The 14,842-nt window shown below is 27.5% G+C and overlaps 2 protein-coding genes across 7 annotated transcripts; one reads left to right on the top strand and one right to left on the bottom strand.

Moving 5' to 3' along the window:
* The first annotated feature begins 1,328 nt into the window (after positions 1 to 1,328).
* On the top strand, positions 1,329 to 1,649 carry LOC127241212 (uncharacterized). The gene has a single exon (XM_051260142.1). The coding sequence runs from the start codon at positions 1,329 to 1,331 to the stop codon at positions 1,647 to 1,649; it is 321 nt and encodes a 106-aa protein (XP_051116099.1).
* Positions 1,650 to 10,506: 8,857 nt separating this feature from the next.
* Positions 10,507 to 14,603, bottom strand: LOC127241520 (uncharacterized). Of its 6 annotated transcripts, none has more exons than XM_051260619.1 (5): positions 14,489 to 14,603; positions 13,194 to 13,419; positions 11,231 to 12,260; positions 10,835 to 10,941; positions 10,507 to 10,756 (listed from the first exon to the last, which is right to left on the bottom strand). In XM_051260619.1, the coding sequence occupies exons 2-5, from the start codon at positions 13,325 to 13,327 to the stop codon at positions 10,651 to 10,653; spliced, it is 1,377 nt and encodes a 458-aa protein (XP_051116576.1). In that variant the 5' UTR covers positions 13,328 to 13,419; positions 14,489 to 14,603; the 3' UTR covers positions 10,507 to 10,650. The 6 variants fall into 6 exon arrangements, with proteins under 6 accessions (XP_051116576.1, XP_051116578.1, XP_051116577.1 ...); XM_051260621.1 differs by having other exon boundaries at positions 13,194 to 13,409; positions 14,489 to 14,591; XM_051260620.1 differs by having other exon boundaries at positions 14,350 to 14,568.
* Between the last annotated feature and the right edge of the window lie 239 nt (positions 14,604 to 14,842).

Here is a 14,842-nt window from a genome sequence, read left to right as displayed (position 1 = left end):
CTTTGTCTACCCATTTAGTGGACATGTGTGCTCTATCGTGTCACACATTCATATCCGGCATCAGAGAATCAATTGTGCAGAGAAAAAAAAAAAAAACTCACTTAGGAGATCATTTATATACATATGTCAATTACAAGATTAATACGATAGACAATCAGTTACAAGATTTAAAAAAAAAAAAATACCACTTCCATCAGGTTTTAAAGGTCTCATTTACTTTTTACACGTTGATTTTTGAATATTAATTATTATGTTAAAACGTAGTACAAATTAATAAAAAATTACAAAAATACTTTCATTAGTGTCTTATAATACTAATAGAAGGACATTTGTAAAAAAAAAATAATACAAATACAAGAATATTTTTAATGTTAAGTATAATGATGTAAAAGGTAAATGCGACCCTTAGAGACGGACGGATGGAGTAGTATTTTTCTTAATTATATATCAAATCGTATATGTAAATAAATCACTCTATTATTACTTCATCCACGTAGAGAAAAATAGAGTGTATTGATTAGGACTAATCAGCACATCGATAAACATTTCTTAATCCATAATTGGATTTAAATCAATGTATTCTTAGTGAATTATTACCATATGCTATCATTCCCTATTACAAATATATGATACGTTAATATGCAAATTGCGATGAAATCGAACGGGAGTATTAAACGCTCATTTGTGGGCCGTCGGATACTCCCAAATGATTTATAATTGACGGTCGGGATATACGACAAACATTAGCATTGTTTAACACATGAATAATTAATTGATCGATGAATAAACATTTAACATTAGAGATTTGGGATCGCTTCCAATTTGGTGAGATGGGATTTCATACCTAAAAATTGTAACAATTTAATTATAAAATAAAATAAAATAAAATAAAATAAAAAAGACAAAATGGTAATGTATTTGATATGGGATTTCAGACCTAAAGATTACTCCAACTGTTCAATGACATGGACATGTGCCAAAAGTTGTGTTCTTCTGGGCACTTTCTTGCCGACTCCATGGACCTCAACGCCAGACGCATCCTCACCGTCCGTAGATTCAATCAACGCTGTAGATATTACGTAGAGAAAAGAGTCCATGGATCTTTCAAGAACCAATCTCACTTGTGTAAGAATAAAGATATGCCACCCACCATTTTTACCCTCTCTCTCTCTCTCTCTCTCTAAAAATTTCCTTCCACTCCACGCCTCCCCTCTCTCTCACTCTATATATATACATATATACATACACATGTATTTATATATGTATTTGATGTAATAATCTCCCACATAGTGGTGTCTCCATTTCTGCCAAAAAAAAAAAAAAACACAATGTCTGCAGATCTTGATGAATTCCGGCCGCCGGCGATCAAAACACAGTCCGACGGCGACAGTATCCGATGCATCGGAGATCGAGATTCCGATATTCCGGTGACCCCTGAGCACAGCAAGATCCCGGCGATCCTCACCTGCCCGCCAGCGCCGAGGAAGCGGCGGCCGTCAAGGAGGCGCGTGGGAGGCACGTGCAAGAGGAAGCTTCGCGTGTTGGATTTCTTCGAGATCGTCGCCGCCGAAGAAATCGAAGAGTTCTTCAGAACCTCCGAGGAAAAACTCGGCGGCGGCGCCGCCGTCAAGAAGAGATGCGTAATGTAAAAAAAAAAAATTATTTTTATTTTTATTTTTTAAATTCGATTTGCACTATATATATATATATATATATTTTTTAAAAAAAAATTTCAAATTTCACAATACATTACATACACATAATGTCTGTATATATAATATTATTTATATATATATATAAACATCCGTACGTGGAAATTGTGTATGTAAATTAAATTAATTATTTTATATTTGGAGTTTTTTCTTGGATTTAATCCAATTAGAAAGTGTATTTTTATATATTTATTTTTCAGAATTATATATAGGTTTTTATTGTTGTATTGAAAAAAATATTTGTGATTGGTTTGGGGTGTAATATTATAATACTTTATTTTTAATTACACGCCATTGACGAGTGGTATAATTAAAAATAAATGGTTAGTTTTATTGCGATGGGTTGTCATTTAGGTTAGTCTATGATAATGATAGTTTCAATTTTTATTTTTAATTTTATTTGTTTGGTATATACGACATAATTTGTAATTACTTTTATATATAATTTGCGAGTTTATATATAATTTGTGGGTTTTCACGTCATAAAAAAAAAAGAAAAAAAAAGATAGATTTATTACGTATAATAAATATAATTAGTAAGTAATTAAAAAGTGTATTAGTAAAAATAATTATGATATAATAATAATTATATGTTAAGATTAGATAACTAAATAATTTTTAATTAAAATTAAAAAAATTATAAATTATAAAATTTAAAATATGATTAAAATATATAATTATATTTTTAAAAAAAAATGAGAAACTGAGACCGAAGAAGTATCACTTATGGGACAAACTGAGCTATGTTTACTTTTAAATTTTTAGTATCAATTTTTTTTTTATATATTTAATTTTTAGAATTCTTTGTTAAATTATACTATGATTTTTTTTTTTTACAAAACATAATATTTAACTAGCTATTTAAATAAAAATAAAATAAAAACTTAATAATGAATCAACATTTAACACATTTTAAGATTATATGCAAGATAATTTGCAAGTTGAAAGATGCATTTAGAAGTTTGAATTTACTGTTTTTGAGTAATAGTTAGGCATTAATGTAATATATATATATTTTTTATTAAAAATAAATTTAAGATATATTTTTTAATGTTTTAAAAATTGTGGATGTTATTTTGTTTTTTATTTTAAAAAATAGAACTTTATACTCCCTTCGTCCCCCTGCAAGGTTGCCATTGACTTTTGCATATTGATATTTGAATATTAATTATTATATCAAAACGTAAATACAAATCGAGAAAAAAAGACAATACTATGTTTATTAGTCTCTTATAATACCAATAAAATAACATTTTTAGAGTAAATTATTCAAATATAATGATATTTTTAATATCAAATACAATGACACAAAAATCAAATGGCAACCTTGCAGCGGGACAGAGAGAATATAATATAATTGATAAAAAAAATATGCATAATTAATATAAATTAGTTTATAAAAATAATTAATTTAAATAAATTTGATATAAATATGTTATTACTAGTGAATCTCATTTAAAAAAATTATGAGAAAATAATTGAGATTAAAAAATTAGGAGCATATGCCAACCTGGACTCTAATTACAAACAAACAGACCCTAATGTCGTTCCATAGTAAATTTCTAAAATATATTAATAATAATTAATATATTTATTAATATTATTAAATTAAAAATAACAATTAATAAACAATAGAGAGAGATCTCAATCTTTGATTCGATCTTCTGTGTATATATATATATATATATTTATTGTCTTTAATATAATTAATACAATTCATTGAATTAGGTTCAACTAATTAGACATCGAACAAGTTACTATTATTATTATTATTATTATTATTATTATTATTATTATTATTATTGATGGAATAATGATTATTCTATTTAGATTCAACATACATAAAGCTTGATATTGATTTTTTTTTAAAAATACAAATATACCCTCTCCGTCCCACTTTATATTTAAGTAAATAATAAAATAAATAAATAATTATAAATTAAATTAAGATAACTAATTAATTTAATTAAAATTTAAAATATTAATAAATATGAAAATTAAAATGCATAATTATTTTTTTAAAAAATAAAAAAAAATAATTAGGATAAGACGGAAAAAAATAAAAATAATTGACAAATAAAATAGAGCAGACAAAGATTATTACTTTAATTTATAAAACATCGTATAATCACATCCAATTAATTAAACCATTGTCGAATTTTTGAACTATTTATTAATATTTTGTACTAAAAAAATATTCTTATTTATTTTCTATTTAAAACACTTACATAAAAATTATTAGAATATATTTTATTGGAAACATATCCTTAATAAATGATGAATGCTATTAAATTATGAATTGTTTGGGAATATATAATAATAATAATAATAATAATAATAATAAGAACTTTTGATGGGATCATCAAATTGTCAATTAATTGTTTATTTAATTATTGGGTTTATTTCATAATAATTTAGTTGGGAATTGAATATTGTTTAATTAATTGTATATTTATATGTGTAGATAAGTTTAATTTGTGGCTGACACTAAACTGCACTGCTTTGGGATTTAAAATCTTACCTTGATTGGATTATTCATTACATGATCAAACAAAGTCAAATAGTTACTTAAAAAAAATAATTATCATCTATATTAGTCTGTCCTATATTTATATATTCATTTGCTTTTTGTACGAAGTTTTATAAATATTAATATTATATTGAGATAAAATAAAAATAAAAGTAAAAAGATTAAATTACCCCTATTAGTATTGTATGATACAAAGGTAATGACATTTGTGTAATATATTGTAAATTGGAAGGGTATTTGTAATATTAGGTAGATAATATAATTACTAAAAAAGAAAATGAATATTTTATTATAGGACGGACCAAAATGATAAAATAGATATATTGTTAAGGGACGGAGAGAGTATTATTTTAATTTTCCATGTGCTAAAAACATCAAATCAAACTAAAATAAGAATATATGTTAAAAATATTGAAAAGGAAAAAATTTTATTGGTAAAATTCCATACTTTTCATACATACACTGGTTATACATGTAAGTTTTGGTTTTCATTGTGACCCTGTTAGTATATATACAACAATAACATATACTCCCTATGCCAAACAAAAAATATATATTTATTTTTGGCGCAAAATTTAAAAAATAATAATATTTTAATTATAGCGGGTAGGTAAAAGTAGTGTAATGATATTTTTTTCTTTTACTTTTTGGTATGTAAGTAATGATGTGATATAAAAAGTAAGAGTATTTGTGGAAACAAGTGATGTATTTAATGAAATTGTTACTTTGTAATTGGACGTCCCAAAATAAAAATATACATACTTTCTAACTGGACGGATGAAATATTTGACAATATGTAATAATACAATAAACAATAGTGCTAATACATATTTTGATAATATATAATACTTCTTTCGTCCCGACACATATTACTCTTTTTTTTTATTCGTCCCACAAAAAGATGATTCTTTTCTATTTTTACTAAATTTATCAATCTTAAACACTATCAACAAATATAAATCAGTTTAATTAAATTTTTCACATCTTACATGTAAGACCAACTCCAATTTTTTTTTTTTAATTTCTATTTCTCATCAATTAACAAATATTTTTATTTAGTTTTATAATTTCTCTTTTATTTTTTTTTTTTAGAGGAACATGGCGGTTGAGAATAGAGTTATAAACAAGAGTAAGAAAACAACTGTGTTTAGAACACATGAATGAACACATGTAACAATACGGCCCTATTTAGAATATGGTCTTGAATAGGGACATAAACACGACCATGTCCAGTGTTAGGGTAATGAACATGGTCCCTGTCACCTACCATAATAAAATTGATAAATTCTAGCTTGAATGAGAACAAATTTGATTAAATAAAAGTTAAAGGTATTTTGAAATTTTGGTATTAGTATATGATTACTTTTTCTAAAAAAAAAAAAACACTTTGAAGTGGAACAGACGAAAATAATAACAATGATACTGCTTTAAATGAAGTCGGAGAGATTATATCTCTATAAATACGTAACGCTATAATACTACTTGATATATAAAAATATGTATACTTTTATTTTTATGTATTTTATTATTGTAATATTTAAAAATCATATTTATATACATAACAATTTTCTTTATGCTTTTGTACAAATTATAAAAACTTCTAAATAAAAATTAAGAATAAAATAAATCCAAAAGGACATGAATATATCACTTCAATCCTAATTTTACTTTTGTTATTGTTGTGTTTACATATCGAAAAAATTTAAAAATCGAGAAGGAATAAAACGATTCAATTATAATAACTTGTATTGAATTGAACCAAAGGAATCAAACACAAAATTGCAAAAATATACGAAGGTTATCTCATGGCACATACTATCGAATAAAACCAACCTAAGGGGGAGTATTTCGACTCTGACAAAGTAAAAAACGACCCAAAGAAGCCCTAAATCAAATTATAGGATAAACCCTAAGGGTGTGTTTGTTTGTGCATTTGAGTTTTTGGGTTTGAATTTTTTAATAGGTAAAAATTAAATTTGAATAGTTGTTTGATGTTATATAAATAGATGATGATGTGATGTTTTGAATATAAAATAAATTTATAGTATAATATAAAAAAAGAAAAATAATTATTTGATTTGATGTTTTTTGAGAAAAAATAAATCTGAATAGTAAAAGTTGTGTAAAATCCACAAAAGAACACAATCGAACATATTTAATTACGACTAATAATCATCGGAAAACCTCAATTTTACACACGCATAGTGGAGAGGAAGGAGGCAAAGGGAGGGAGAGAATATCTCGATACACCATTGATAAAATCGAACGGCTCAGAATACATTCCTAGTTATGACACAAGAATAATGAGCGTGTTCTTTTCGTAAAAATAAATCTAATATAATTTTCTATAAAATAAATATATTATATATATTTATTATTTTTATATTACCTATATAATTCTTTATACTTCGCATCAAAATATATTTTTTAAACCATTTTACAACACAAAAAGGCTCAATATTTGCTCTGTCCCAATATAATTATTAATTTAATCCGGAACACTTCAAAATATTTGCAACTTTCATCCCTTTATACTAATTTATTTATTTTATTTTTTTTAGCTTTATAGATAAAAAATGTGTTTCTTTAATATTTTAATTTGAAATATCTTTTCACATAAAAATTTGTGTCCGTAAGTAATAGTATAAAAAAAAAGTAAACTGTTTTTTTAGTACCGTAACTGGAACCTTTGTCATTTTAGTCCCGTAAGTGGAGCCTGTCGCAAACTAGTCCCATAAGTGAAAAATTTTCGTTGTTTTAGTCCTCCAGCGCCGGAGATGCCCGCGTGGCACACCGGAGGTGACGTGTCCGCCAGGTGTCGCTGACCTGGCGGACACGTGGATTTTTATTTTATTTTTTTCATTTTTAATTTTTTTTTAAAACTTATTTTTAATTTATTTTAAATTTTATGTGTATTTTTTTTTTATTTTTTTTATTTGGTCCAATTAAAAAAAATTTAAAAAAATTATAAAAAATAATAATAATAATAAATCCACGTGTCCACTAGGTGTCGCTGACCTGGCGGGACACCTGGCGGACACGTCACCTCCGGCGAGCCACGCGGGCGTCTTCGGCGCCGGATGACTAAAACAATGAAAATTTTTCACTTATGAACTAGTTTGCGACAGGCTCCACTTACGAGACTAAAATGATAAAAGGGTCCAGTTACGGAACTAAAAAAATAGTTTACCCTATAAAAAAATATTCTTCCATCACAAAAAATATAGTCATTTTTCTTTATTTGTATGCCATGAAAAAATATGTTCATTTTTTTTTTTGTTACAAACATATTACTTTTTACTTTTTTAACCACTTTTTTTTTTTTAAAAAAATTTAATAATAAAAAACAAAAAGTACACACTACACTAAAATTAATGAGCATAGTTTTACACCACGATCTTTTAGTGTCCAATCTAAATGAACATATTTTTACACTACGAAAGGAGTAATATTTTTTGTTGCATGTTAATTATTTTTGTTAAAATAAAATATATACTCCCTCCGTTCATTTACAAGGGTTACATTTAATTTTGGCGCGGTGCTTTAAAAACAATAATATTTTAATTATAGTGAGTAGTTAAAAGTAGTGTAATTACATTTTTGCCCTTATTAAAAGTAATGATGTGATGTAAAGTAGGGGTATTTGTGGAAAAAAGTAGGGTATTTAATGAAATGTAAACTTTGTAATTGGACGTCCCAAAATAGAAACATGTAAACTTTGTAAACGGAGAGAGTATTTCTTTTCGTCTTCTCACAAAAAGTAAATATTTACTTTTTATACGTAGTTTAAAAAGTATTGTAGTTTAATAATAGTTGATGATAGTTTTTTTTTTTTTTTTTTTTATGTAAATACCATTTTATCGTTATTATATATAAAATTAATGTGAGAATATTGATATAAATAAGTATAAATGTAAAAATATTTATAATGTATGACAAGATCCATACGTACTAACAAAGAAATTAATAGTTTATATTTGAACGACAAAATATATATATAATTATTAAGTGAACTGAGAGAGGTATTATATATTGCAAATCGTATCAATAAAAAATATTTTAAATAAAAGGTAATGATAAAATAATACAAAAAGTTAATAAAATTATACTACTACTACTGCCTTTCATTCCAAATTTCCAATACAATATATTTTTTTCACCATTTTTACTTGTCTTATTCAAAATATATATTTTTTACTATAGTATAAACAATTTATTTATAAATATAAAAATACTTTGAAATTTAACAAAAATATCTATTTTTTTAGCACTTAAAAAAAAATACTTCCTCCGTCCTAGATAATTTGGGCGTGTTACTGTACACACGAGAATTAAGGTAAAATATGATTAGTAAGTAATTAAGAAATATACTAGTAAAAATAATTATAAATTAAGATTAAGATAATTAAATAGTTTAATTAAGATTTAAAAAATTATAAAATGTAATTAAAGTTTATAATTATATTTTTAAAAAAAAAGACAAGTTATGTGGAACAGATGAAAATAAAAAATAAAAGACAAATTATATGGGACGAATGAAGTACTAAAATATTATATATATATTTCACTAATAAATAAAATAATATTAATTTTTAATGTATTAAAAAAAACAAATAAGCAAATCAAAATTAAATAAACAAATCCTTTGTGACGGTATTCGGCCTCTCCATTTTATTAATTCACTTATTTTATTTTTTGTGTCGTATTTTTTCATAAACCTGTCAGCGGTAAATTTGGATCCCAAATCCCAATGGGCGACACACATAATGATTAGCATCTCATCATTTAGAAAAAAAAAAAAAAATACTTATATAAGAAAAATATTAATCCCTCCGTCCCATATAATTTGTCTATTTTTCATATTTTCGTCCGTCCGACATAATTTATTCTTTCTATTTTTGGAAATATAATTATGCACTTTAATCACATTTTAAATTTTAAATTTTATAATTTTTTAAATTTTAATTAAATTATTTACTTATCTTAATCTTAATGTATAATTATTTTTACTAAATAATAATTATTTTTACTAATATACTTCTTAATTACTTACTAATTATACTTTAGCTAAATTCCCGCGTCTACAGTAATACACCCATATTACATGTGACGGAGGGAGTAACATAAATCAAAATAAATTAAATTAAGGGGCTGTTTGGTTCATGGACTTTTTTTTTGTGGGATTGGGATTTCTTAGTAGGATTTATATGTGATGAGATTTATTATATTTAGGATTTGGAATCCCATGTTTGGTTGGTAAAATGTGGTGGGATTTATATTTCGTTGATTTGGATTTTTATATTCTAAATGACATAATTGTCCTCTTATGAATTTTATTCATTTTGACAAATTAAACCTCTAATTTATTATTAATGGATCACGGTAATATAATAATAATATATCAACCATACATATCAAAAAATAATTTCGAATAATATAATTATATTAAATATATATTTTTTTGAGTTTAACGTATTCATTATTTTATTATAATATTTTTCTAATAAAATACATTAATTTTAATATACATTGGATCCGGTACATGTATAATTTTAAATTAAAATTTAAGAATTGTAAAAAAAAGGGATTTTTCGGATTCATCAAGTCTTACCGGGTATAGTCTCGGTCGGATCTAGTATAATCGGATCCAATTTGAATCTCGAATTTAACAATATATATTTAGGATGAATATCAGTTCCGACTGAACCCGACTTATAGTCGTCCCTATAATTTTATAATTCAAATAAAATTTATAATAAATAATAATTTAAACAATGAATTTATTAGTTTATTTAAAAAAATATTGTACAATAAAAAATAATATAAATTTAATTAAGTATATAATTCAAATAATAATTAATGTTAAAATTATTTAATTTTTTATATAAATATAATACTATTTTTTTTTTTATAAGAGAATATAAATGTAAAAATTAAAATTTTAAGAATGGGATTTAAAAGTAACAGGGGTATCCCCATTACAAAAAAAATCCCTTATTTGTAGGATTATAGACACCATTTTCAAGTTCCATTATTTTAAATTCCACCTTCTTTTTCTTAACCAAACATGGATTTTATAGGATTTTAAAATCCAAATCCCATGGAATCCCATCAAATCCTTGAACCAAACAGCCACTTAGTTTTTTACCCGTGGACCAAAATTAATTAAAATTATTTATAATGATACGAATAAATATTTTTAGCTTACAAAAATTGATAATATTGGGATCAATTTTGATTTTTTCCTATTAAATAGTATATCAATTTATATACATACATTCAAATTTTTACTGCTCTTAAACTCATTCAAATCATAAGAGAGGTATCCCTACCCCGATCCCACAGACAGACAAAAACACAGCCCACAAACTTACAATGAACAAAAAAACCAATCTAACAGCTAAAACCTCATTCATTCAAAAACTTAACAAGAGCAGAGAGAAAGGTCTTCACCAATGCCAAAATCGGGTTATTTTCAATTCTAGACGATTTCTTCGACCCCTTCCAAGTTTCGCTGCCCACGAAAGCACAAAAATGACAACTTGAAAACTTAATAAAAACTTATCGACGAATTTGGAGGAAGCTGACTTACAGGTTGATTCTGTCCATTTTCTGTAACCCATTCTTATTTTGAGTATCAGCTTCAGTTCCTACTTGGGGAGGTGTCCCAGAGACCAAATTTGTAGAAGAATGCCCAACCTGAAGAAATATCCGATGCAGAAAAGGGATTATTTATTATGAGGCTCCAACTAAAAACCAAATTATTACTTGCAAGAATATGACAAGGTAATGTTCAATGGAAGCGTAAAATAATGGCCGTTGGATCAGTGTGTGATTCGGTAAAAAGACATAATAGAAGAATAGAAAATCACAACTACATGTATCTAAAGCATTTTCCGTAGAAATGAATATATTTCAATAAAACCAAAACATCTCATCGTATAAGAACACAAAAAATTTACTAATAAAGCTATTAGACAAAATTTACCTTAGTTTCATCGAGCAAGGAGCTTTTAGATCCATGGTCATTTGTGAAGTCGTGAAGATTTTGCACTGACTTCTCATCCGTATGTTCATTTTCTAATTTCAACGACACTTCTTTATGATTCTGTTCATCCTTCCCATTAACAACATCCATATTGCTTTCAATAAATGATACCTTTTCACTTCTAATTGAAATACCCGATTCTCCATCCACATCAGCTGTCCTAGAAATCGGTTGCACTGGGAGTATTTCAACAGCAGAACTGGACTTTGTTGTTATAGCAACTTGTGGCGCTTCCTTATCCCGGTCTCCAAAATTCACTTTACTGATAATTTCCATGTCAGCTGACTCCGTATGAGCTTGTTTTTCAGTTCCATTAAGTTTATCAACAATCTGCTCAGTATTATCGAGATATTGTTCAGCTCCATGGCCCTGAGTCTCTGGAAAATCATGATTCTTTTGGCTAGACTGAAGCATCCTCTGACTGTTGTCCGCATCAATCGAATCAAAATTTGTCAAGAGTGGTTTTTGAACAGTATTGTCTTCAATCCCTTCACTTTCATTGATGATATTCTTATTATCGAACTCGTCCTTCTGCTTCCAAGAATTAGAATCTTCTTTCACTATATCTTTATAATGTAAAGGATGAGCAATCCTTGCTTCTTCGCATACTTTTTCTTCTGTAGCTACCTTGCATAGTTCATTGACACCTTGTTCATCATTCAATTCAGGGTCACTAAACTGCAAGCTGGAGCTTGGCATGAGTTCCACATTGGTAGTTGGAGATGAAAAAGGAGTCGAAATATAAAAATTTTTGGGTGCTAGAAAATCAATTTTATGTTCCAATGAACTAGACCCTTGCTCAGTAAATCCAGAAGGGTAGTGTTCATCTAGAAATTTATTAGGAGGAGCTAACACCCTGTTTTCTTGAATGATCTCACGAACAATCTCACGCACTGTATAAAAAGAACCACCGACTTCCTTGTGAGTAAGATTGAGGGAAGGAAAATTCCCATTATTTGACTTCTGATATCTGCGAGCAAGTGAAATATAATTCAATGACAGCATAAACCCAAAAAAATAAAAATGAATCAAGAAACACAGACAAATATATTTAAAAAAATTCCACCTCCACGCAGAAAGAAGATTAACAAAATTTTCACATGAGACATCTTAATAGGGAGAAATGACTGAAAATGAATTTAAAAAAACGCGAAATAAATTCAAGTGGTTTCAACTTAATACAAGGAAAATGCTCACCTCAAGACTTAAACTACTTAGTTGTTATAGGATAACTTAGCTTCTATCAACCTATTTTTACAACTTTGTTTTCGCACTATTCATCAAATCCAACACATATTAAAAATTTATAGTATTACATCAAAAACCTATTACAAAAATTACATCCAACACCTATTCATCAAATAACTATTTTTATTCACCCTTTTACTGTTTGCAAAATAACCTAAAACAACAAAACAATTCCAATATCTGAACACACCCTCAAATTCAGATATGTCCAAGAAGTAAGCTCTCAGATGGATTCTATTTGGCCAGAAGGTCGGGCCCACAATACATCACATATCCTTAATGTGACCTTTCAAGTCAGCCAATTGCAAGTTCATCTGATTAAGTACAAGAATTAGAATCATGCTAAACTAATGTCTCTAAAGGGACTATCTATTGTATGAATATTTTGGAACTGACCATTTTAAAGGAATCATTTTAGTAGAGTTGATTGATGATGTCAAAAGGGATTGTCCTATGTTGTTACAGTGTGCACATATAAGTGTGTGAAAACATAGCATAACGTAATTACTTCATCAAGATTGAGTCAACCATAGTCATAGCGAAGGGGGTGAGCCAAGACAGTGAATTCTACTAATATCTAGCTTTTAATTGACTAAATAAGCAGTTAAGAACTTGAGGGGCTAAACAAAAAACTGAGAGAGCACGGCACAATTACTTCTTTATGAAAGATTGGACCATCGTCTTCCTCTCTTCTTTTGAACGTCTAATCCTCGATTTCTTCCCCCCTGCATCATTGCTAGTGGCAAGGGCAAAAGTTTGTCCTTGCCAGCCACCCTGGATTGCATGCATGATCTATGTGGTTCACAGCAAACACCTAAAATGCAAGTCTACAAAAGGAAAACCGAGGATAGCAGCTTCCTGATGTGTCCACCTGTAAATATCTGCATCAGGTACACAGTCTGGTACATTTACAGTCATTCCACAGGACACAAAAATCATCTACCTTAACACTGCTATAAAGGTAAGTGATGAAGAGAATATTAATCACATAAGATCATCTGATCAGGTAATACGGCTTCAAATTAACACTGGATGCTTTTCAAATTATGGAATAATCAATTTATTTCTAAAACATGCAAGTTTACATCAGACAAACGACAAACCCATCCTCATAGCATTGCATCCAATGCCTAAAGAAAATGGAATTATTACGCTTAGACATGTTTTTTTAAGTGCTTTGGTGTTTTGAGAATAGTAAAACTTTGAATGGAAAATAAGTGTTGGATGTAATGTTTTGAGTTGAAATAGATTTTCTATGTAACATTGTAAATGAAAATTTATAGATTGAATATGATGTTTCTAGGACAACACATTTTTATGAATTGCGCGGAAAACAGAATAAAAAACAGAGCATTTTAAGTTGTTTGGGTTTTCTATATTGTTTTCACACTATGTAATCTACATGAAACTATCCCTCATAAAAGATCACATCAAAACCTTATTTCCTATTCCAAATTCACGGTCAAAACCTATTTTGCATTAAAACGTTTTCATACCGAAAGCACAGGGTAAGAAACAATCCAAATCACAACCGCATATTACTGCAGAAAAAAAAATAAAAAAAAATAAAAAATATCTGCAACAACAAGAAACGAAGAACAAATGAAACCTATTTGAGATTAAGATAAAACACAATCAGCAGCACAAACCACAAACTCATAAACTCTTCGTACGAACATAATTCAGAGACTACTGCTTCGTTTCTACAATGTCAGTTCAGTGTCAACAAAACAATGGCTACTCTTATCACACTAAAATCCAAAAACTTAAGCGTAATTAAATACAAAAGTTTAGAATAACAGAACAGAGACATGGGCAGCTCGAAGGAAATTAAAATGATCCGCAGATCCACACTCAGCTCCCAAAATGTAAATGTGACAAGGAAACTAACAGCTGCAGCAGCAACCATAATAGAGCTACAATTGAAAATGTGGGAAGCTTTTGGTTTACCGAGTCTGTGAGAGAGAAATGCAGAGAAGAGGGGTTTTGATGCGGATGAAATAAAAACACTGTAAACCCTAACTGGATAAAATTTGGGCATCGAATAGCAGTTACGAAGTCGCGAAAAAATAAATCATCCAAGGCGGATGACCTCTGAACACGTTTTTAATTTTGTATAGATTACGAAAGTATAAAAACAAACAAATAGTAGTACATCTTTGAATTTTTTACAATTTATTTGTTTTTTATTTTAAACTTAGATCTCCACTTAAATAAAACCAAACAAACCATTATTACTACTTATCAATAATAGTAAACTCACGTCGGCCTAGTAAGATTTACCCGTCAGACCTAGTTTGTAAA

This window comes from Andrographis paniculata, unplaced genomic scaffold (assembly GCF_009805555.1).
Source record: "Andrographis paniculata isolate CXL003 unplaced genomic scaffold, ASM980555v1 Contig82END, whole genome shotgun sequence".
NCBI lineage: Eukaryota > Viridiplantae > Streptophyta > Magnoliopsida > Lamiales > Acanthaceae > Andrographis > Andrographis paniculata.
The sequence above is the reverse complement of the archived record's forward strand: the minus strand, read 5'-3'. Positions and strand labels throughout refer to the sequence as shown.